We start from the raw sequence: 23,025 nt of genomic DNA, 5'->3' as shown, positions 1-23,025 counted from the left end.
GTAACATAATATTATGACAGTATTTAAATCACATAGCTCTCCGCAACTAGTTCCAAAAATACATTCTTGATTGAAACTGTTCACTTTATAATTTATGGAGACATAAAGTTTGGTACTCCAGGAAATGTGACATTTCTTCAAAAGCCGCTGGCTTGTTTAAAATCATTTATTTTATTTAAAACCTCTAAGCATTCTTTTTTGAGCCAACCTTCATGTAAGCAAACTACCTTTACGTATACAAATTCGGAAAGTATAAATTGCAGTACATCAATTTTTTGAGAAGCCTAAATGTGATTTGGAGTTTCTGCTGTTAAACCGTTTGTGTTAATATTTGGTAAAGAAGATAATCACCACACAGAAAGAATACGGTTTCCCTTTTTTTGCGCCTTTCTCTGTAATAGCTGAAGTGTGCAAAAAAAGTATCAAATGGCAGTTTTATAATTGGCGCGATGAAGGAAAATATAATTTTCTTCGGCTCAGAAGTAATATTTCTCTTCGTGGCATAATACTTGAGCATCTCGACGGCTTTTCCAGCTATTTTATCCGATAGTTTCGATTGCCTAGGGGCTACATGAAACTCAAAACGCGAGAACTCGGGGACCCAGTGTAATGCAAGCACGCTGCAGCGTCGTACAATACGCATGTTGATCGTTGCAGTTGGGGAGATAGGGGGAACCGGGTGTGCACAGGCGGCGAGCTCAAACGCTCAAATGAAGTGCTTCGGTAGTTTACGCAGAACTTATGGTTATGCAGTGCCACGCAGCGAAGTATGTAAGAAGTCATTAATGAAATATAGTACTTCCAAAGAAACTTCTTCAGGGTATTGCGTGAATATGGTTAAGTAAGTCGTTCATAACCTCTGTTATTAAAGATTACTCGTCAGTGCCATAAATGTGATGAATAATTTCTCTTACTACTTTCAGTGTTTCTAATTTGCAGAAACTTCGACTACGAGAATTTCTTGTGTACGTTACTCCTCCCTAACGATATTCGGACTTCTGCTTTTGCAATCCGTGCATTTAACATCGAGACAGCAAGAGTTCAGGATAGCGTGAGTGATCCACGTATTGGTCAAATGAGGCTGAAATTCTGGGAAGAAACCATTGATAAAATTTACAATGGACATGTGCCAAAGCAACCAGTTGCTAGTGAACTTTATCGTGTGAGTATTATTTGTTTAGTACGCACTGTCAAACAGGTATTGTCGTTTTCCGTGCGTGTAAATATTCCACAGTCCATCACGGATGCGAAACACGATAGACTATTTATCGCACACTTTTTCACAGCTGACGCGATAATTAATTTGCAAAACATGAGTTCTCCATTGTATCGAAGGAATAATGGAAAATAGTATGATACTGACTTACAAACATATACAAAATAGGCTACTCTCACCAATGCAGATTTTATTTTATCGAAATAAGAGATACTCTACAGCTTGTCCTGTGCAATACAATCGCCTTTACAACGTTCTGGAAGGAGAGTTGCCACCAAATACTTCGTAATGTTAACATTGCCCATTGCAGGTCAACAGTAACAATTTCATTCTGCCATTTGAACCATTTGTAAACTTCTTGGAGAAGCACAGTATGTCAGTGTTGAAACATTTTAAAATTGTTAGACATTACTTATTTTGTTTAGGTGCCATAAATGTTTTGCTAGTGATTTGGCACGATTTATTTAATTAGATTACGCAGAGACATTGTTTTCATAGGTGTTTTGTTAACGATGAATTAATATGTTTTTGAGGTCATCACATTGCTACCAAAACTGAGGTGAAGATGCCCGGTTCTTACCTTTATGTTACTGTACCGCTTAAGATCTTTTTATTCCGCCTGAAAACATGATCATGTGTATCTGAGGAATTGAAACACACTGAATTTCAGTCTTATAAAAAACACTTTAAAAAATTGTTCAGTTTTGTTCCTCTCATCAGGAACAAAGGTGACCACATACACATTTTAATGCACAGGACGTTAGTATTTTAAAAAAGAAAAAGACATGGCATGAAGGTTAACATGTAGCAAGGCAGCTATATACAGTGTTTTGTTGTCACACTAAGACACACATAAAATTGATTATATTATATGTTAAAGAAAATGTTTGAAACACAGCTTTTATAGAAATCCCACTCTTTAAATGATGAGAATGAAATTAGCTTCAAACACATAGAAAAATAAAACAGAAATAACTTATTTGTACCACAGTCTTACACTAGAATACTCTGTATGAGCACTATAAAATCAATTTTATTTTTGCATTTCAGTAAACGCTGTACTCTTGAACACAAAATTTGAATGAAGTTAGATTTCTGTTGAGAAGTTAGTATTTCAGGAGTACAGAAATCACTTACTACATTTATTAATTGACTAATCTCAATGAGTGAAGTATCGACCAAAGAAAGTAAAATGCATCTGGAATTTTATCTCTACAGCGTATGAATTTAACGTCAAAATCATAGCACGATCACTTTCTTCCACCACTTTACAGGTTGTGCAGGTGCAATTTCTTCTAGTATGGGTTTTACAGTTTTCTTTGTGTCAGTAGAATGTCGCTGTTTGCCGGAGAAATAAATAGTATTACAGGTGACTTTGATTTTATGGAACTGGCACCATAATTTGTATTTGAGGAGAGTGTTTATGTTGAAACTGTCTGACAAGGATTGAAACATAGTGTATTTTTGACTTCCTCTGCGTTAATGGGTGAAGGCTTTATCAGAGCTACACCTACATAGATACTCTGCAAGCCACCGTATGATGCATGGTGGAGGGTGCCCAGTACCACTACTAGTCATTTCCTTTCCTTTTCCATTCACAAATAGTGCAAGGGAAGAATAGGACAGTACATGCCTCCGTGTGAGCCCTAATTTCTCATACCTTATCTTCATGAACCTTATGCACAAGGTGGTAGAATCGACCAGGAGTCGCTTCAAATACTGGTGCTTTGAATTTTCTCAATAGTGTTCCTCGTAAAGAACGTCGCCATCTATCCAGGGATTTACATTTGAGTTCCCGAAGCATCTTTGTAATGCTTATGTTTTGTTGAAGCTACTGGTAATAAATCAAGCAGCCCACCTCTGAATTGCTTTGATGTCCTGCTTCAATCAAGAATAGGTTGCACCAGCATCCTATATGCAGACCTTTTACAGGTGAGACACACTTTCCCAAAATTCCCCCAATAAACTCAAGTCAGCCGTTCACCTACCACAGTCCTCACATGCTTGTTCCATTTCACAAAGCTTTGAAACGTCATGCCCAGATATTTATACTCATTCACATTTTTTCCTACTTATCTGCATTAACTTAAATTTTCTCACATTTAGAGCTTGCTGTCACTCATCACACCATTCATAATTTTGGTCTAAGTCATATTGTATCCTCCTAACACCTCATTGTACACCACAGGGTCATCAGCAGACAACCACAGGTTGCTGCCCAGCCCATCTGCCAAATCATTTATGTATATGTAGAGAACAACATCTGTCCTGTCACACTTCTCTGGGGCATTCATGATGATACCCTTGTCCTTGATGAACACTTGCTGTCAAGGACAGTGTACTGGGCTCTAATACTTAAGAAGTCTTTGAGCCAATCAGGTATGTTGGAACCTATTCCATGTGCTTGTACCTTCAGTAACAGCCTGCAATGGGGCATCGTGTCAAATGCTTCTTGGAAATCTAGAAATATGGAACCTGCCTGTTGCCGTTAATCCATAGTTCGCAGTACATCATGCGAGAAAAGGGCAAGATGAGTTTAGCATAAGCGATGCTTTCTAAAACCGCGCTGATTCATGGACATAAGCTTTTTAGTATCAAGAAAATTTATCACATTCGAACTGAGATTATTTGCTTTCAAATCTTTCGGTTGTTTCTCTACACCAGGCATGCTTATTATTGTGTTGTGCATACGGGAGTCTGTCCATTGGTTAAATGACTGTATGTTTGTATGATACTCCTGTGTATGATTTCTTGAACACAAAATTGAAAACTTCGGCTCTCGTTTTGCTAACTTCAACTTCCTCACCAGACAACAAGAGACGGAACAGAAGCCTTAGAGCCTATTAGTGATTTTACATATGACCAGAATTTTCTTGGGTTCTCAGCCAGATGGTTTGCTAAGGTATTAAGGGGGTTGTTAGTTGTGTGTTTCGTGCATAGATCTATTGAAAGGTGCATGAATCTACCAACTTTTGCCTGTCATCATTTGGGTGTTCTCTTTTGAACTGAGAATTCAATAGGTTTTGCTTCCTCAGCATATTCCATATTTTTTTATTAAACTATGGTGGTTTTATTCCATCCTTTATGAACTAACTAGGAATATAACTTTCCAGACCATGATTTATATTCTGCTTGAACTTCACCCATAATCCCTCTACATCCTTCCTATTAGCACTAAGTGACGTCAGTCCATTCTCTAAGTGGAATGCTAACAACTGTTTATCTGTTCTATCTAGCAGAAACACTCTCCGAGCCTTCTTGACTGTTTTTTTAACTTTTGTAACCATAATTGCTATAATGGCATTGTGATCATTAATCCCCATTTCTGTACTGATATTGTTGATAAGATCCAGCTTATTTGTAGCTGCAATGTCTAAGATATCTCCATTGCATGTGGGCCGCTGAGCTAGGTGCTCAAGACAACTGTGTCCTTTGGCTTAGAAATTCCACAACTGTTTCTTTAATCAACCTGGGCATGTCAAGATGTCTATAAGGTAGTGTTCCTTCTCTTCTGGGAATTATCTTCCGGAGATTATATATATCTGATGGAAATATTACTGTGGCTTCAAAGTCATTGATGATCTGTTGCATTTGTGGTGGTACATTAAGCATATGTTGTAACAGTTTGGATATAGACTCTGTTCTACAGCAGATGTCTTGGAGTGACCTTTCTTCCTGCTGTTAAAAAAATTTCGTCCCCTTTTTTTTCTATGGCCTAAAAAAAGTGAATATCTACTGATTGATGTAGATGAGTAGCATTGGCTGGAAGGGATAAAAAACATCATTTTTATTATACAGCTGAAATGCATTGTCTGTAAAGTGTGGTAAGTTGTCACCTGTTAGGAATTTTTTGCCCCATACAGATAACTGATTTGTGTTAGAAACACCGATTTGAACCGGTCAGTAAATGTCACGATATCAAAACATTGTAAGGTGTTCCTCTACTGCAACACAGTTCTGTGCAAAATGGAGTTCCTGTCGCTCCTCCCTCTCTTCAGTTGTCATATAAATGAGCCGCTTTATATACTACATATGGCGGTAGAGAAGTTCCAACTTTAGACACACGTCAGAAATGGTACAAAGATTTTTGTGTGTTTAACAGTGTTATCACGACAAGTTACTTTCATCATAATTGGATCAATTTTCAGCTGGTTGCCCTTTTATTGTGTGATAAAGACTGCTATAATAACCCCTATATACATCTTCATTAACATTTGGTCTTGCAGCTCATACCCCATTCAATTCCAGGCATATTGTTCAGTTTTTTTTCTTCACTTTCTACTCTATCCAGATATCCTTTGACGAACAACGTGGCATGGAGAGCATTTAATGGAAAGCCCCAAGATGCACAGTGTAATACACTGATCAGCCAGAACATTTACAACCACTCACAAAATAGCTAGTATGCCCTCCTTTTGCATGGATAACAGCAGCTATGCTGCATCATGGCATGGTAGGACACTGGAGGGAGTTAGCACCACATCTAATTCCCGTAAATTCCAGGGGGGGGGGGGGGGGGGCAGTGAGCTGTGAAGCCACTTTGTCACATCCCTGATGTGTTCAATTGGATTAAGATTTGGTGAGTTGTTGGGCCACCACATCAATTGGAACTCGCCACTGTGTTCCTCAAACCACTCCGTCGCATGCCTGGCCTTGTGACATGACGCATTATCTTGTTGAAAAACACCACTGCCGTCGGGACACATGATTGTCATGAAAGGTTGTACATGATCTGCACCAACACAATACTCCTTGGCTGTTATAGTGCCTTGCACAAGCTCCACTGACCTATGGATGCTGCCGCCAACTTGCTCTGCCCTGTAGTACGGGCGTCAAAAAGCTGTTCCTCTGGAAGACGACAGATTCATGCTCTCCTATTGGCATGATGAAGAAGGTATCGGGATTCATCAGACTATGCAATGCTTTGCCACTGTGCCAATGTCCAGTGCCAGTGGTCACATTACCATTTCTGTTGTAGTTGCTGATTTGGTGTTAACATTGGCACATGCATGGGTTGTCAGCTGCGGAGCCAATAGTTAGCAATGTTCAGTGCACTGTGTGTTCACACACAGTTGCACTCTGCCCAGCATTAAATTCTGATGTTGGTTCCTCCTCAGTTCACCACATGTTTTACCACCCTGCTCAACCTACGACATCCTAAATCTGTCACAAGGCGTGGCAGCCCAACCATGCGATGTTTGGATGTAGTTTCACCATGTATTTGAAGACAGTCACCACAGCATTTTTCGAACACCCAACAAGCCATGCAGTTTCCGAAATGCTTGTGCCAAGTCCCCGGGCTGTCATAATCTGCTCTCGGTGAAACTCAGATTGTGCGCCTTCCCCAGTCTACATATGGACAGCACATGCACTGATATTACATGCTCTGTGTGTGTTTCTGACAAGCAGTAATTCCTCACCTGGTGATATTGCTATAGCCTGAATAGGTTTATACAGTAGGAGGTCGGTGGTTATGATGTTCTGGCTGATCAGTGTATTTTCCTAAAGAGAAGAAAAGACTGTTGAGCCACCATATTATATTCTGTTCAATCCGAGAAACCCTGCTGAAAAGCATACTTTTGAAACAACGTACTTTACACATGCTTGTTTCATGCTCCATTCACAGTTCAAATTCTAAAATTTTACGAGAATATTTGCAGTTTTGTTTAGTCCATAGGCACGTGCTTTCTTGATATTTTTCACAATTATCAATGTAAACAACTTCCTGTATCTTGGAACTACAACATTAAGTGCATATAACTACCATAGAATTCTACCAAACAAAGAGAATTTCTAGTTACATTCAGTGTGGTCAGTTTCAACCCCCCCCCCCCCACCCCCACCCCCACCCCGCCAAAACATGTTATTTTCCCACACTTTATAAAAATTCCCCTCTAATCAACTGAATTGCATTCAAGAAAGGAAACCATATTATTTGTGTTTAGAAATGTTCATAGATGGTAAAATCACTGCAATTACCTGCAGCTTCAAAATTCATCCCATAAAAACAAAATATCAAAATTAGTAGACAAAAAATGAAACCCGTCTTACATTCGAATTTTAGAAATTAAACAGTTGTAAACGTGAATGTATAATATATACAATCATTTGAAAAACATTAGATCTTAAGTGTCTGGTCACTTATGTTGTCTGAAACGTATTGGAAAACATTAATAAACTTCAAACCCAACTTTACCTTCATTTTACTAGATTCTCCTCTGAATGTTATTTCTTGAAACTGATTCAGCAAAATGATCATAACTTTTTCAGACTTCACTCTACCTTCAGAATGAATCAGACAATTGAACACAATTAAAATACTAAAATTTTAGAAATTAATGGAAAATCAAAGATGGAATAACAAGAAAAATGCTACAAAAACTTCAACAAAACCCAATAAATGTCTTCTAATAATAACTATGTAGCACATACTCGTGGAAAAAATTATCCCACTACACTAAAGCAAATTTATGAAAGGAACAAGCACCAGGTAAAATTTGACACAATAGCACACACGTCAGCTCAAGAGGATGCCCCAACTAGTGCTAAACTCTCTTACACAGTGATATATGAAAACCAGGCAATTCACGGAGTGGGGAACATCTTTTAAAATATCAGGGGACAAGGGTGATTATCTACATTGGTATATAAAGACAAGGCATTGTTTAACAATGTTACCAAACAAGTCAAAGCTTTTGATAGTTTTTCTTATTTTCTGGTATCTCCTCCCAAGCCACTGGATAAGTTTCAAATAAATTTGGCATAGAAACAGCAGGCCCTGCAAATCCCCAGTAGTGTTGGATTTATAACCTCATAGCTTCAGTAGGAGTGGAGATACAAGCAGAAACATTTTTTTTTTCAGCCCTTGGCTTGTAGGCTGCCTTGTATGGCAGGCTTGTTGTGTGGGAACAGTACTGGCTTTCCATATCAACCTACTTAACAGAACAACTTTCATGACAAGAGCAAGAAGTGCTTTTCCAGATCCCAGTGTGTAGGATAATCTGACAGACAGACATGTTATGTTGTAGTAGTATAAGACTGCTTTATAGACCCCCTTTGCACAGTGGTCTGTATGTCAGGGGTAAATAAATGATTGTAGCCTGCCCTGTATGACCAGCATGTTTTGGGAGTATTATCCACCTGATTTATTGAACTGTATTGCAGGGGTACACATACCAGTGAGCATGGATGGGGAGAGGTTAAGATGGATTCAGGAGAGGATGTACTGGGGAGAGGAGGAAATGGACAGAAAGAGGGGTGGAGGGTGCAAAGTCTGTCTGTCTTTCCTAATTGAAAGAGTCGCAGTAGGAGTACAATAGCTTCTTTATTGTCCTTCCGAAAACCAAAAATCTGTATGCCACAATTTAAAATTACAAATTAACTCTGCCTCTTCTGCAGTTACAAACAAAATAAAATTCTGTAGATTTGGCTCCACCTAACTTCCTGGAGGTGGAACTAAACTCTGAAATGACTAACACTTGAAAAAAGCTCTTTTCCAATGCAGAGGCCTACTTCTTGGCATTTTGCTGTTGTCGCCAATGACACATTGACGAGAACTTAATTGAGGGACTACAAGCAGTTGGTGCACGAGTCACCCAACTCTTGTTGATGGGAATTGTCTGCAGTGATCCCTGGGTTTCCTTAAATAGCTGTTGCTCAGGAAGAGACCTGCTGCCCCCAAGTAACTGACGCCCGATTGTCTTGTGATGTGGCCAATGGCCTTTTCCTGTTGGCTTGCTCTCAGTGTGCCACCTGGCTGTCTGGGGGCATTTTTGAAAATCCCCCGTGGTTGCTCTGGACCATGTGAGCATTGTGTTTTGTAGGCATGTATTATAGCCATTATGTGTGTAGTGGCTGGTACCCCTGGGCACTATATATGCATGAGGCAAGCAGAAGATGTAGAGAGTTGGTGGGCAGGTCGAAAAGGAAGAGGGGGAGGCAGAGATGGGGAGAAGGATATGGTCAGAGGGAGGGGGTGGAAGATATAGTCAGGGAGAAGGGGTGGATGAAATGGTCAAAGAGAGGATGAGGAGGGGATGTAGAGAGTGGGGAGGAGGATATAGGCAGATAGAGGTGGGACGAAAACTGGAAACTTGTATTTGTAGCTTATCGGTTTATGATTAGAATACTGCTATGGAATCTCAATTTTCCAAAACTTTATATAATCCTATCCATTTGAAGATTAAAACTATGCAAAGTACTGTCATTGAAGCTACTATTTTCACAGATACACCAGCTGGAGAGGTGTCTCTTATACCCCATACACCAGTGATCCCAGTCAATTCACCCACTCATTTTAAGTATGCATATACATGTAATCATGCCTGGAAGTGAGAGACACCGTACCTAAGTCCCGCCCCCCCATTCCTCCTTCCATTCCAAGTGTTATTACCTCATCTGCACAATGTACATATCATCATAGTCCATACCTGTGCCACTTGTACTCCCAACCCCTTGACACAGGGTCCGTATCCCTATGAAAGACCCAGGTGCAAGACCTCCCCTATGTACCCACCCAACCCTTCCTATTCCAGTCCTGCCACAGTTTTATCCTACCCCATCAGCCATCACCTGTGAAATCAGCCATATCACATACTAACTCTGCTGTAATCCCTGCACTGCATTTTACACTGATATGATAACCAACAAGCTATCCACCAAAATAAATGGCCACCACAAACTGTGAACGAGAACAAAGTTGACCACCCAGCTGCACAACATGCAGCTGGGTAGATCATTTCAGTGGCTGCTTGATCACAACCCAGGCCATCTGGATCTTTTCCTCCACCACCAGTTTTTCTGAACTACATGACTGGGAGGTATCCTTGCAACACATCCTTCACTCCTCTAATCCTCCTGGCCCCAGTATCGTTTCCTTCCTCTGTTCTATCACCCCCTCCAAATTTATGTCTCCACGTCACCTTCATTGTGTACTGCACTTGACCCTTTCTGATATGTGTGGATCACATGCCTAGCCCATACATCTACCACCTCTCCCTCCCACAATCCTAGCCAGCAAACCTGCCACCTCCCTGAGTCACTAGCTACCATCCCTGCAACTTGGTCTTCCTGCTTCTTGCCTCTCCCTCTACCAAACATACTAGACGCAACCCACACCCCACCCTAATCCACCTGCCAACATGCATTTCCGGCATTTTTTGTGGAGCAGCCACAATGTAGTGTGTGAGCGTGCGTGCGCATGCATGCGTGTGTGAGGGTGGACATGGGCATTTGTGCACATGCTGTAGCTCAATAAAGGATGTCTTCCGAAAGCTAGCAAGTTCTCTTTGTCTGTTTTGCATGTCTGTAGACAGCTCAGTGCTTCTACTATTCAGTGAATGGTCTCCTTTACTCCAAATTACACACAAGTAATGGTGATACAAATCTTTGGGTTTTCTTAATTGAAGGCAATAAATTTGTTAATGAACAAAACTCTCAGCATAACAAAACATTAAGCAATCTTGTGGTTATGGCACTGTACTCACACTTTTGGAAGAGATGGCTGATAATTTCTCTGTCAGTAAAAAATATAAAAATGAAAACACACACGCACCAATATTTCTTCATTCATTCAGTGATCATCTCACAGTGATAAAAGATTTATCATAATAACACAATGAAAATAGTTAAACCAAAAACACCTGCACATAGAATACAAAAATATGTTTCTACGAGGGTAGGCGAGGTGGTCAGTGGTTGTTCATGGCCTTGTTAATCGAACTATCGCAGCATTTATCTGAAATGATTTAGGAAAATGACAGAAAATGTAAACCACGATTGGCGGATGACAGACCAAATTCCACCCTCAGCTGGTCTGGAAGTAAGAATAGGCCTGAGGTATTCCTACCTGCCGTACGAAGTGACTAAAAGGAGTTTCACATGTTTCGGCCTTTAAGTGATGGTCCTCTGTAGGGTTTGACCTCCATTCTTCAAAATTTTTCCGAAGAGCGAGCCAATTGGAGAAGGGCGCCTTACATAGTGCATCGTGTCCATCGTGCATTGAGATCTTCAGCCCACTTTCTCATCGTCGCATTTCAGTCCCACTCGTTCTCCACCTCTTGGGCGAGGACACCTTCCTGTGTGCGTTTTCCACCATGCCCTCCCCCTGCGGGTCCGGGGATTAGAATAGGCCCGAGGTATTCCTGCCTGTCGTACGAGGCGACTAAAAGGAGTTTCAACCGTTTTGGCCTTCCATGTGATGGTCCCCCTTGGGGTTTGACCTCCATTTTTCAAAATTCTACAGAAGTACGAGCCTTTTGGGGAAGGACACCTTACATGGTGTACCACTGGTCCTAAGTGCACTAAGACCTTGGCACTCAGCATTGCACTGGCGTTGTAACCATACCCACTATTCCTCAAATTGGGCCTCAACGCGTGATGGGTTGTCCAAGTTACGCCCATAGTGCATCTCCATCTGCACCAGCGATCATGATGGACTTTCCATGGCACCAGAAATCCAGCACGGTAGCCAGCCCGTTGTGGTGGGGTCGTCATGTACCCTCTAGGTTGTAGCCCCCTGACAACACAGGGATCGTACTCCCGGCAATGGTCATCCTGCCAGGTGGCCCTTGCTGCGGCTGGGTGGCGCCCGTGGGGAGAGCCCCTGGTCGGAGTGGGTGGTATCGGGGCGGACGTTTCGCAGATGAAACGTCAACATGTATCAGGTCGCTCTGCGGCCGAGTCTTTCAAAAGAAAAGGTACTGTTTCTAGTTCTGGTTCTCCTGCCCTTTCCCCCTTGGCCACTCCATGGGAGGAGGGACAGGCCCGCCGGCTTGGGGCGAAGTACTTCCCCCGCTATTTGGTCTGTTCTCTAACCGATGGGGGGACGTTCGCCACCTCCAAGCCCATGTTCTTTGTTCAGCACATTGAGGACGTCTTCGGGGAAATCGAGGCTCTCAGCAAGATGCGTTCAGGGTCCGTTCTTCTCAAGACCACCTCCGCCACACAGTCAGCGGTGCTCCAGGCGTGCGACCGCCTAGGGGACATCCCAGTATCCATTGTCCCACATCTGGCACTAAATAGGACGCAGGGGGTTATTTTTCATCGTGACCTCCTGCTACAATCTGGTGAGGAGCTCAGGGCCAACCTGGAGCGCCGAGGCGTGCATTTCGTCCGGCGAGTCCAGCGCGGCCCCAAAGACCGTCGCATCGACACCGGGGCCTTTATCTTCGCCTTCGAGGGGGACGTTCTCCCAGAGAAGGTAAAGGTGATGTGCTACCGGTGTGACGTGCGACCTTACGTCCCGCCTCCTATGCGCTGTTTTAGGTGTTTGCGCTTTGGGCACATGTCATCACGGTGTGAGGCTGAGCCCCTTTGTGGCGATTGTGGACGTCCTCTTCGTGAGGGACATACATGCACCCTACCACCTCAGTGCGTTAATTGTCTTGGCGTCCACTCGCCTAGATCCTCAGACTGCCCCGCATATCAGAAGGAGAAGAAGATACAAGAAATCAAAACTTTGGATCGGCTCTCTTATTCTGAGGCCCGGAAGAAGTACGACCACCTCCATCCCGTGTCATTGACCACTTCGTTCGCCTCAGTTGTGTCCACTCCTTCCGCGGTATCCTCACCCCTATCCTGTCCCCCCTCCGCCTCCTCCGCCCATCAGGGGGCTCTGCCTCCGCCTCCCAAATCCCTCCCTTCCAAATCCTCCTCCCCCGTGGCCCCCACCCCCTCTGCCCCAGGGGCCACCCTTCCTCCTCCTCCTCCCCCCACGCCACCTGAGAAGCGATCCTCTTCTCAGGCGTCCATCGGGGCAACGTTCCGGACCCCAGCTTCCGAGGTCCGGCGTTCCAAAACGGACCCCGCGCGTGAGGACCTTCTTCGGGTCCAGCCCACCATCCCTGTGCCTCCTCGGCCTTCCAAGAAGGCCTCCAAGAAGAAGTCTCTATCCCCCTCTCCACCCCGGCGCATTTCGTCTGACGCTCCATCCGTGAGTCACTGCTCCCGGCCGTCCTCAGTTTCGCCGGGACGCTCGGCTGCCAGGCGCTCCGCCGGCCTTTCGTCGGCAAATGATGCGGCCCCTCCTACACAACCAGGGACAGCGGCCGCGGCTGGCGACGAGTCGATGGAACCGGATCCGTCTCCCATCGGTTGTAGCGTTGTTCCCTCGCAACCTGACCCTCCGCGGCCGTCGAGGTGACCAGCTCTTCCCCCGTCTCGTTCCCCCAACCTTTAGACTAGCGATGGCGTTGTTTCATTGGAACATAAGAGGTATTCGATCTAATCGGGAGGAATTACAACTGCTCCTCCGCCTGCACTGTCCGCTCGTCCTTGGTCTCCAGGAAACCAAGTTGCGCCCGACTGACCGTATTGCCTTTACCCACTATACCTCGGAGCGGTATGACCTCACCCCTGTGGACGGTATCCCAGCTCATGGTGGGATCATGTTGCTTGTTCGGGACGATGTTTATTACCATCCCATCCCATTGACCAACCCACTCCAAGCAATAGCTGTCCGCATTACTCTTTCTGCTTTTACTTTTTCAGTTTGTACCATCTACACTCCACCGTCATCTGCTGTTAGTCGGGCTGACATGATGCACCTGATCGTTCAGCTTCCCCCGCCGTTCTTATTGTTTGGCGACTTCAATGCCCATCATCCCCTTTGGGGCTCTCCTGCATCCTGTCCAAAAGGCTCACTCTTGGCGGATGTCTTCAACCATCTCAATCTTGTCTGCCTCAATACCGGCGCCCCGACTTTCCTCTCGGACTCTACTCATACCTACTCCCATTTGGATCTCTCGATCTGTTCTACCACTCTTGCCCGTCGGTTCGAGTGGTATGTCCTTTCTGACACCTATTCGAGCGACCACTTCCCCTGTGTCGTTCGTCTCCTGCACCACACCCCGTCCCCACGTCCTTCGAGCTGGAACATACTGAAAGCTGACTGGGGACTTTACTCCTCCCTGGCGACCTTTCCGGACCACGATTTTCCCAGTTGTGACAGTCAGGTCGAATACCTCACGGCTGTTATCATCAATGCTGCCGAACGTTCCATTCCTCATACTACTTCTTCTTCATGTCGCGTTTTCGTCCCCTGGTGGAACGAGGCTTGTAGGGACGCTATCCGTGCTCGACGACGTGCTTCACGCACCTTTCGCCGCCATCCTACGTTGGCAAATTGTATTGAATACAAACGACTCCGAGCGCAAAGCCGTAGAGTCATCAAAGACAGCAAAAAAGCTTGTTGGGCCTCTTTCACCAGCTCCTTTAACAGTTTTACTCCCTCTTCCGTCGTTTGGGGTAGCCTGCGCCGGCTGTCGGGCATTAAGGCCCACTCCTCAGTACCTGGCCTGACCTCAGGTAATGAGGTCCTTGTTGATCCTGTGGCTGTCTCCAACGCCTTTGGCCGCTTTTTCGCGGAGGTTTCAAGCTCCGCCCATTACCATCCTGCCTTCCTTCCCAGGAAAGAGGCAGAAGAGGCTCGGCGACCTTCCTTGCACTCGCTGAATCTGGAAACTTATAATGCCCCCTTTACTATGCGGGAACTCGAACGTGCGCTTGCACTGTCCCGGTCCTCTGCTCCGGGGCCAGATGCCATTCACGTTCAGATGCTGGCACACCTTTCTCCGGCGGGCAAAAGCTTCCTTCTTCGTACCTACAATCGCGTCTGGATCGAAGGTCAAGTCCCCATGCGTTGGCGTGACGCCGTTGTTGTTCCTATACCCAAACCCGGGAAGGATAGACACCTTCCTTCTAGTTACCGCCCCATTTCTCTTACAAGCTGTGTCTGTAAGGTGATGGAGCGCATGGTTAATGCTCGGTTAGTCTGGATTCTTGAATCTCGACGACTACTTACTAATGTCCAATGCGGCTTTCGTCGCCGCCGCTCCGCTGTTGACCACCTTGTGACCTTGTCGACATTCATCATGAACAACTTTTTGCGAAGGCACCAAACGGTAGCCGTGTTCTTCGACTTGGAGAAGGCTTATGATACCTGTTGGAGAGGAGGTATCCTCCGCACTATGCACAGGTGGGGCCTACGCGGTCGCCTGCCCCTTTTTATTGATTCCTTTTTAACGGAACGAAAGTTTAGGGTACGTGTGGGTTCCGTATTGTCCGACGTCTTCCTCCAGGAGAACGGGGTGCCTCAGGGCTCCGTCTTGAGTGTAGCCCTTTTTGCCATCACGATCAATCCAATTATGGATTGCATTCCACCTAATGTCTCAGGCTCTCTCTTTGTCGATGACTTCGCGATGTACTGCAGTGCCCAGAGAACATGCCTCCTGGAGCGCTGCCTTCAGCATTGTCTAGACAGCCTCTACTTGGAGCGTGGCAAATGGCTTCCGGTTCTCTGAAGAGAAGACGGTTTGTATCAACTTTTGGCGATATAAAGCGTTCCTTCCGCCATCCTTACATCTCGGTCCCGTTGTTCTCCCATTCGTGGACACAACTAAGTTTCTAGGGCTCACGTTGGACAGGAAACTGTGTTGGTCTCCACATGTCTCTTATTTGGCGGCCCGTTGTACACGTTCCCTTAATGTCGTCAGAGTTCTTGGCGGTTCATCTTGGGGAGCGGATCGCACTGTCCTGCTTCGCTTGTATCGGTCCATAGTCCGATCGAAGCTGGATTATGGGAGCTTCGTCTACTCGTCCGCTCGGCCATCCCTCTTACGCCGGCTCAACTCCATCCACCATCGGGGGTTACGTCTTGCGACCGGAGCGTTCTACACTAGTCCTGTCGAGAGTCTTTATGCTGAAGCTGCCGAGTTACCATTGACCTACCGGCGTGACGTACTGCTGTGTCGGTATGCCTGCCGGCTGTTGTCTATGCCCGACCACCCCTCTTACGAGTCCTTCTTCGCCGATTCTCTCGACCGTCAGTACGGGTTGTATGTGTCTGCCCTGCTGCCCCCCGGAGTCCGCTTCCGTCGCCTGCTTCGACAATTGGATTTTGCCCTCCCTACCACCTTCAGAGAGGGTGAGAGCCCGACACCACCTTGGCTCCAGGCTCCGGTTCCTATTTATCTCGACCTCAGCTCACTCCCGAAGGAGGGTACTCCGGCTGCAGTGTATTGCTCACGGTTTGTCGAACTTCGTGCTCGACTTGCCGGTCACACCTTTATTTACACCGATGGCTCCAAAACTGACGACGGTGTTGGCTGTGCCTTTGTCGTCGAGGCCGCCACCTTTAAATACCGGCTCTTCGACCAATGTTCCAGCTTTACGGCCGAGCTTTTTGCTCTCCATCAGGCCGTTCAGTATGCCCGCCGCCACCGCCATTCATCGTATGTACTCTGCTCTGACTCACTCAGTGCTCTTCAGAGCCTTGGAGCTCCCAATCCGGTCCATCCCTTGATTCAACGGATACAGCAGTCCCTCCATTCTTTCGCTGATAATGGTGGTTCTGTCAGCTTTCTGTGGGTTCCCGGACATGTAGGAGTGCCTGGGAATGAGGCTGCGGATGCTGCAGCCAAGGCTGGAGTCCTCCTGCCTCGGCCAGCCTCCCATTGTGTCCCGTCATCTGACGTTCGTGGGGATGTATGTAAGAGGCTTGTGTCGTTGTGGTGGGATGCTTGGTCATCCCTCCAAGGAAACAAGCTCCGGGCAGTAAAACCACTCCCAACTGCTTGGACAACATCCTCCCGACCATCTCGGCGCGAGGAGATCCTTCTGACCAGGTTGCGGATTGGGCATTGCCGGCTTAGCCACCGCTACCTGCTCTCCGGTGACCCAGCCCCGCAGTGCCCTTGTGGTCAGGCATTAACAGTGCGCCATGTTTTATTGTCGTGTCCCCGTTTTAGTCAATTTCGTGTTATCCTGTCCCTGCCATCTACTTTACCGGATGTTTTAGCTGATGACGCTCGAGCAGCTGCTCGTATTCTGCGTTTTATAACTTTAACTGGCTTGTCCAAGGACATTTAACCTTTTTACTTATTTTATCTGCATCTTTGTCAGGTCCTTCTGATGTCCCCCCATCCCCGTGAGTTTTAGCCGATTCCATGTGCTCTAACACCAGTGACTGGGCGCTAATGGCCTCAGCAGTTGAGCGCCCTTAAACCCTACCCAAAAAAAAAAAAAAAAAATCCACCATGCTTATGCAGTGTCGCTTTTTGCATTGACAATGACCGTGGACTTCTTTGCACCTGATGTCCAGCACGGTAGCCAGTCCATTGTAGTGGTGCCGCCATGTACCCTGTTGATTATAGCCCCCTGACAACACAGGGATCGCTCTGCTGATGCCTGTGCCGTTAACTCACCATGTATGCCAAGGGGTAGATGCCCATACCCCTGGTGGGGCATCGGGACTCCTGGCAATGGCCATCCTGTCAGGTGGCCTTTGCTGCGGCTGCGTGGCGCCTGTGGGGAGGGCCTGTGGTCAGAGTGGGTGGCATCAGGGCAGATGACACACGATGAAGCGTAGTCCATCTTCTCTTTCAGGTGGTGAAACACCAGCAGTCTCTAAGCGTTCACGAGCTCAATTCACCGCACAGAAGTATGACCCCAAATCGTTCCTCTCCCTGACCATACCATGGAAGGAATGTCAGGCTAAGGATGGCAGCAGATCTTATTCACCCCGGTACCTTGTATGTTCAAGAGCTGATGGGGAATCTTTCATGACGATGAAGCCTCAGTTTTTGTTGAACATTTTGAGAACAAGTTTGGGGAGGTTGGAGGGATTGTCCAAAATGAGATCTGCATCAGTCTTGGTCAAAACAGCATCCTCTGCTCAGTCACGGATGTTACTCATTTGTGCCATCAGGGGAATGTTTCTGTAACCATCATGCCCCATAAGAGTTAAAATTTGGTCCACGGTATCATATTTCACAGGGACCTTCTTTTGCAGTCTGACAATGAACTGCACGCCAGTGTAGAGCGGCGAGGTGTTCATTTTGCCCGGCACGTCCACCGGGGTCCGAGGGATAATCAGGTTGCCACCGGTGCCTTCATCTTGGCCTTCAGGGGTGATACATTACCTGAGAAGGTCAAGGTGATGGTCTGCTGCTGTGATGTAAAGCCCTATATCCCTCCCCCGCTGCAGTGCTTTTAAGTGCTGGAAGTTCGGCCATATGTCTTCCCGCTGCACTTCCAGCATCACATGTCGAGATTGTGGACGCCCATCACATCCCAATACTCCATGTGCCCTGCCTCCTATTTATGTCAACTGCGGAGAGCACCATTCGCCTTGCTCGCCAAACTGCAGAATTCTCCAGAATGAAAGGAAAATCATGGAGTACAAGTAACCTGGACCAACTGAGCTACACTGAGGCTAAGAGAAAATTTTAATGCCTTCATCCTGTATGTATGACATCGTCTTACACTGCCACTGCAACAGTTCTGGTACCATTAGCTCCGCCAACCCCAGTGACCTCTGAGCTGGAAGACTACACCTGCCCCCTTGATGGTGGGGGGCATTTCCCTCCCTGTTGCTCCTGCACCACCTACTTCAGGAACAACACATCCCCCCCTCCCCAACCATTGGGGACGTCCATCCCCACTTCTAAGCTGGAGAAGCATAAGTCTTCTTTGGCTTCTCTCGCTAGGAGGGGGTTCGTTGGGTCTCTCCCTTCCCAGGTTTCTGCTTGTGGGAAAGATGACGCCCACCAATGGCTGAAGAACTCAAAAGCAGCCGGTTACAGGACTTCACACTCATCCTCAGTCCCAGAGACTGACCCAGTGAAGTCCTTCCAGCCAGGGAAACCCAAGGAGCAGCGAGAGAAATCCAAAAAGAAGACCCCTAAGACCAAGGAAATTGCAGTGGCACCCACTCCACCGCCGGCCGGAGTGGCCGAGCGGTTCTAGGCGCTACAGTCTGGGACCGCGCGCCCACTACGGTCGCAGGTCAAATCCTGCCCCGGGCATGGTTGTGTGCGATGTTCTTAGGTTAGTTAGGTTTAAGTAGTTCTAAGTTCTAGGGGACTGATGATCTCGGCAGTTAAGTTCCATAGTGCTCAGAGCCATTTTTGAACCCACACCACCGCTACCTACAACCTCTGCGTCTGAGGATGGGGGTGGAGATTCTGGTGTCCGCTGAGGACCTAGATCTCACCAGACCCTCAGACACGATGGATATAAACTGCTCAGGCAAAAAAGTCAGTGGCAGCAGGTGACTCTGGGGCGTAAACTGCCTCATTGAATGTTCCATGCCTTCCCAGTCTCACGAAGACATCATACTCCTCTGGAATTGCAGGGGTTTTTTCCACCACCTGGCTGAGCTACAGCAACTGTTAAGCTTTACACCTGCTCTCTGCATTGCCCTTCAGGAAACCTGTTTCCCGGCAATGCCGACCCCTGCCCTCTGCGACTATTACAGGAATTATAGCAACTATAATCGAGTGTCAGGCGGAGTTTGCATTTATGTTATAACTCAGTCTATAGTGACACTGTGCCCCTTCAAACCCCTCTTGAAGCTGTGGGCTGTCAGAATAAAGATGACACAGGAAATAACTGTCCGCAATATATACCTTCCTCCAGATGGTGTAGTACCCTTGAATGTATATCTTCCTCCAGGTGGTGTAGTACCCCTGAATGTATTAGCTGCACTGATTGATCAACTCCATAAACCTTTCCTACTTTTGGGAGATTTTAATGCCCATAACCCCTTGTGAGGTGGCACCGTGCTTACTGGCCGAGCCAAAGATGTCGAAACTTTACTGTCTCAGTTCGACCTCTGCCTCTTAAATTCTGGGCTACCACACATTTCAGTGTGGCTCGTGGTAGCTATTCGGCCATTGATTTATCAATTTACAGTCCAGGACTTCTCCCATGTATTCACCGGAGAGCACGACGACCTGTGTGGTAGTGACCATTTCGCCATCTTCCTGTCACTGCCCCAGCGTCAGGCCCATGGACACCTGCTCACATGGGCTTTAAACAAGGTGGACTGAGAAACTTTTGCCTCTGCTGCCACCATTGAATCTCCACATGGTAACATCGATATCATGGTTGAGCAGGTAACAACAACAGTTGTTTCTGTGTCAGAAAACATGATCTCTCGCTCTTTAGGGTGCCCCTGGTGTAAGGCAGTCCCTTGGTGGTCACCGGAAGTTGCTGAAGCAAATAAGGAGCGTCAGTGAGCTCTATAGCAGCATAAGTGGCACCCTTCCTTGGAGCACCTATAGCCTTTGAACGTTCGCCAACTTGTCAAATGACTGAAGCACAGGGTGTCATTTGTAACTTTCCCAAGTCTGGGTAAAGATCAAACGTCTATTCAGGTACCAAACCCCAACATGTGTTCCTGGTGTTATCATAAATGGCGTGTTATCTACCGACGCAAACGCGGTTGCCGAGGGCTTTGCTCGAGCATCTGTGTCAGAGAATTACCTCAAGCCTTTCGCACTCTTAAACGACGGCTGGAAGGGAAAGTCCTTTCATTCACTACATGCCACAGTGAATCCCATAACACGCCATTTACAGAGTGGGAGCTCCTCAGTGTCCTTGCACGTTGCCCTGACACAGTTCCTGGGCCTGATTGGATCCACAGCCAGATGATTAAACATCTCTCATCTGACTACAAGCGACATATCCTCATCATCTTCAACCAGATCTAGTGTGATGGTGTCTTTCCATCGCAGTGGCGGGAGAGCACCACCATTCCGGTGCTCAAACCTGGTAAAAATCCGCTTGATGTGGATAGCTATTGGCCCATCAGCCTCACCAACATTCGTTGTAAGCTGCTCGACTGTATGGTGTGTCGGTGGTTGGGTTGGGTCCTGGAGTCACTTGGCCTACTAGCTCCATGTCAGGGCTGCTTCTGCAGGATCGTTCTACCACTGATAAGCTTGTGTCCCTCGAGTCTGCCATCCGAACAGCCTTTTCCAGACGCCAACACCTGGTTGCTGTCTTTTTTGACTTATGTAAAGCATACGACATGACCTGGCGACATAAAATCCTTGCCACATTGTATGAGTGGGGTCTCCAGGGCCTGCTCCCAATTTTTATCCAAAACTTCCTGTCGCCCCATACTTTCCATGTCCAAGTTGGTGCCTCCCATAGTTCCATCCATATCCAAGAGAATGGAGTCCCGCAGGGCTCTGTATTGAGTATCTATTTATTTCTAGTGGCCATTAATGGTCTAGCAGCAGCTGTTGGGCCCTCCACCTCACCTTCTCTGTATGCAGACGACTTCTGCATTTTGTACTCCTTGCAGATGGCTACAGTGTTTTCACTGCAGAGCTGGCGGCCATATCTTGTGCTCTTGAGCACATCTTCTCATTCCCTGACGCGTTATTTTTCCTGTTTACTGACTCATTGAGCAGCCTACAAACTATCGACCAGTGCTACCCTCGGCATCCTCTGGTAGCGTCCATCCAGGAGTCCATCTATGCCCTGGAACAGTCCCATCATTCAGTGGCGTTTGTGTGGACCCCAGGACACACAGGAATCCCAGGCAATGAACTTGCCGACAGGCTGGCCAAACAGGTGACGTTGAAACCGCTTTCGGAGATGGGCATCTCCGAAGCTGATCTGCGTTCTGTCTTACACCGCAGGGTTGTCAGGCTTTGGGAGACAGAATGGCGTAACAGTACACACAACAAACTGCGAGTCATTAAGACGACGACAAATGTGTGGAAGTCTTCCATGCGGTCTCTCACAGGGAATCAGTTGTCCTCTGCTGGCTCCGCATTGGCCATAGAAGGCTAATGCATGGTTACCTACTCCATCGCGAGGACCTTCCTCTGTGTTCCTGTGGCTCCCAAATGTCAGTTGTCCACCTCTTGCTGGACTGCTCACTTTTAGCCGCTCTTCGGCGGACCTTTAACTTTCCCAGCTCCCTACCTTTGGTGCTGGGCAATGATGTCTCAGCAGCAGCTTTAGTTTTATGTTTTATCTGTGAGAGTGGGTTTTATACTTCTCTGTAGGTTTTAGCGCATGTCCTTTGTCCCTCTGTGTCCTCAACCCTAGTGCTTTTAGGGTGGAAGTGGTAATATGTTGCAGAGTGGCTGGCTTTCCCTTTTTATTCTCATTGTCGGCCAGCCACTGTAATCTGCTTCTTCTGCGTCTTCTGTTTTTAGTGCCTCTCTGCTGTTTTCTTGTCCTCTTTTGTTCCTTTTAGTGTTTGTTGCCTTTCCTTCGTTATTGTGGTTTTTCCTTTCGTTCTGTTTTGTGTTATATGTCTCGTCCGTTTTATTCTCACACTTGTGGCATTGTTTTATTAGGAACAAGGGACCAATGACCTCTTAGTTTGGTCCCTTCCCCCTCTTTTAAACCACGCAATCAACCAACCAACAGTCCAAACTCCATCTACCTGAATATAAGGTCAGTGTCTTAACAACTGCACTGTATTTGGTTGGTCCCTATTGTACAATATTCTTTTGATTGCACGTGATTTGCAAATAACTTACAATATCGAACACATTTTTGTACCGCATCATTCCATACTGGATACCTGCTGATGACTCCAGGACGTGTCCTTGAGCTATTTGTAATAAAGTGTTATTCCCTGATACAAAATGCTGTTTTGAATTTTTTGTTTGTTTTCCTTGGTACAGTAAATCTAATCTGGCTTTTATTCATTGATTATGTATAGACCTGCTAGTGAAACAAGTTTATTTATAGATTTGTTAGTGAAATACATAGTAATGTTTTAACAGTAGCTTGGGAGATGTACTCACTAGGTATGGTAAGGATATCCAGTTTTTTGCAATGAACCCGACTAGTGCATTTAGTTAATATTTTTACAGCCATTTTCTGCAATTTGAAAACTGTGTCCACATTTTGTGCCATTGATCCCCAGACAAATGTTCAGCAGTCAGAGGGAAACACTACAAAGTAAGATGCAAAAGTACAGATTGGCCGCACAGTTTAACTAGGCAAATCAAGCAGGTACACTGAATTCCTAAAAAACTACAAACATTCCAAAGGGC

General features: G+C 46.2%; 1 protein-coding gene across 3 annotated transcripts in view; it reads left to right on the top strand.

Moving 5' to 3' along the window:
* The first annotated feature begins 442 nt into the window (after nt 1-442).
* LOC124595935 (NADH dehydrogenase (ubiquinone) complex I, assembly factor 6) overlaps nt 443-23,025 on the top strand; it is a 92,466-nt gene continuing 69,883 nt past the window's right edge. Inside the window, exons 1-2 of one of the 3 annotated variants that reach the window (XM_047134855.1) lie at nt 443-841; nt 924-1,162. In XM_047134855.1, coding sequence (XP_046990811.1) covers nt 841; nt 924-1,162 — 240 coding nt within the window. In that variant the 5' untranslated portion in view covers nt 443-840. The remainder of the gene's footprint in view (nt 842-923; nt 1,163-23,025) is intronic. The other 2 variants (XM_047134854.1, XR_006978263.1) reach the window with 2 other exon arrangements.

This window comes from Schistocerca americana, chromosome 2, assembly GCF_021461395.2.
Source record: "Schistocerca americana isolate TAMUIC-IGC-003095 chromosome 2, iqSchAmer2.1, whole genome shotgun sequence".
In the NCBI taxonomy this organism is placed as follows: Eukaryota; Metazoa; Arthropoda; class Insecta; order Orthoptera; family Acrididae; genus Schistocerca; species Schistocerca americana.
Note: the sequence above shows the minus strand (reverse complement) of the source record. Positions and strands in the feature narration are given on the sequence as shown.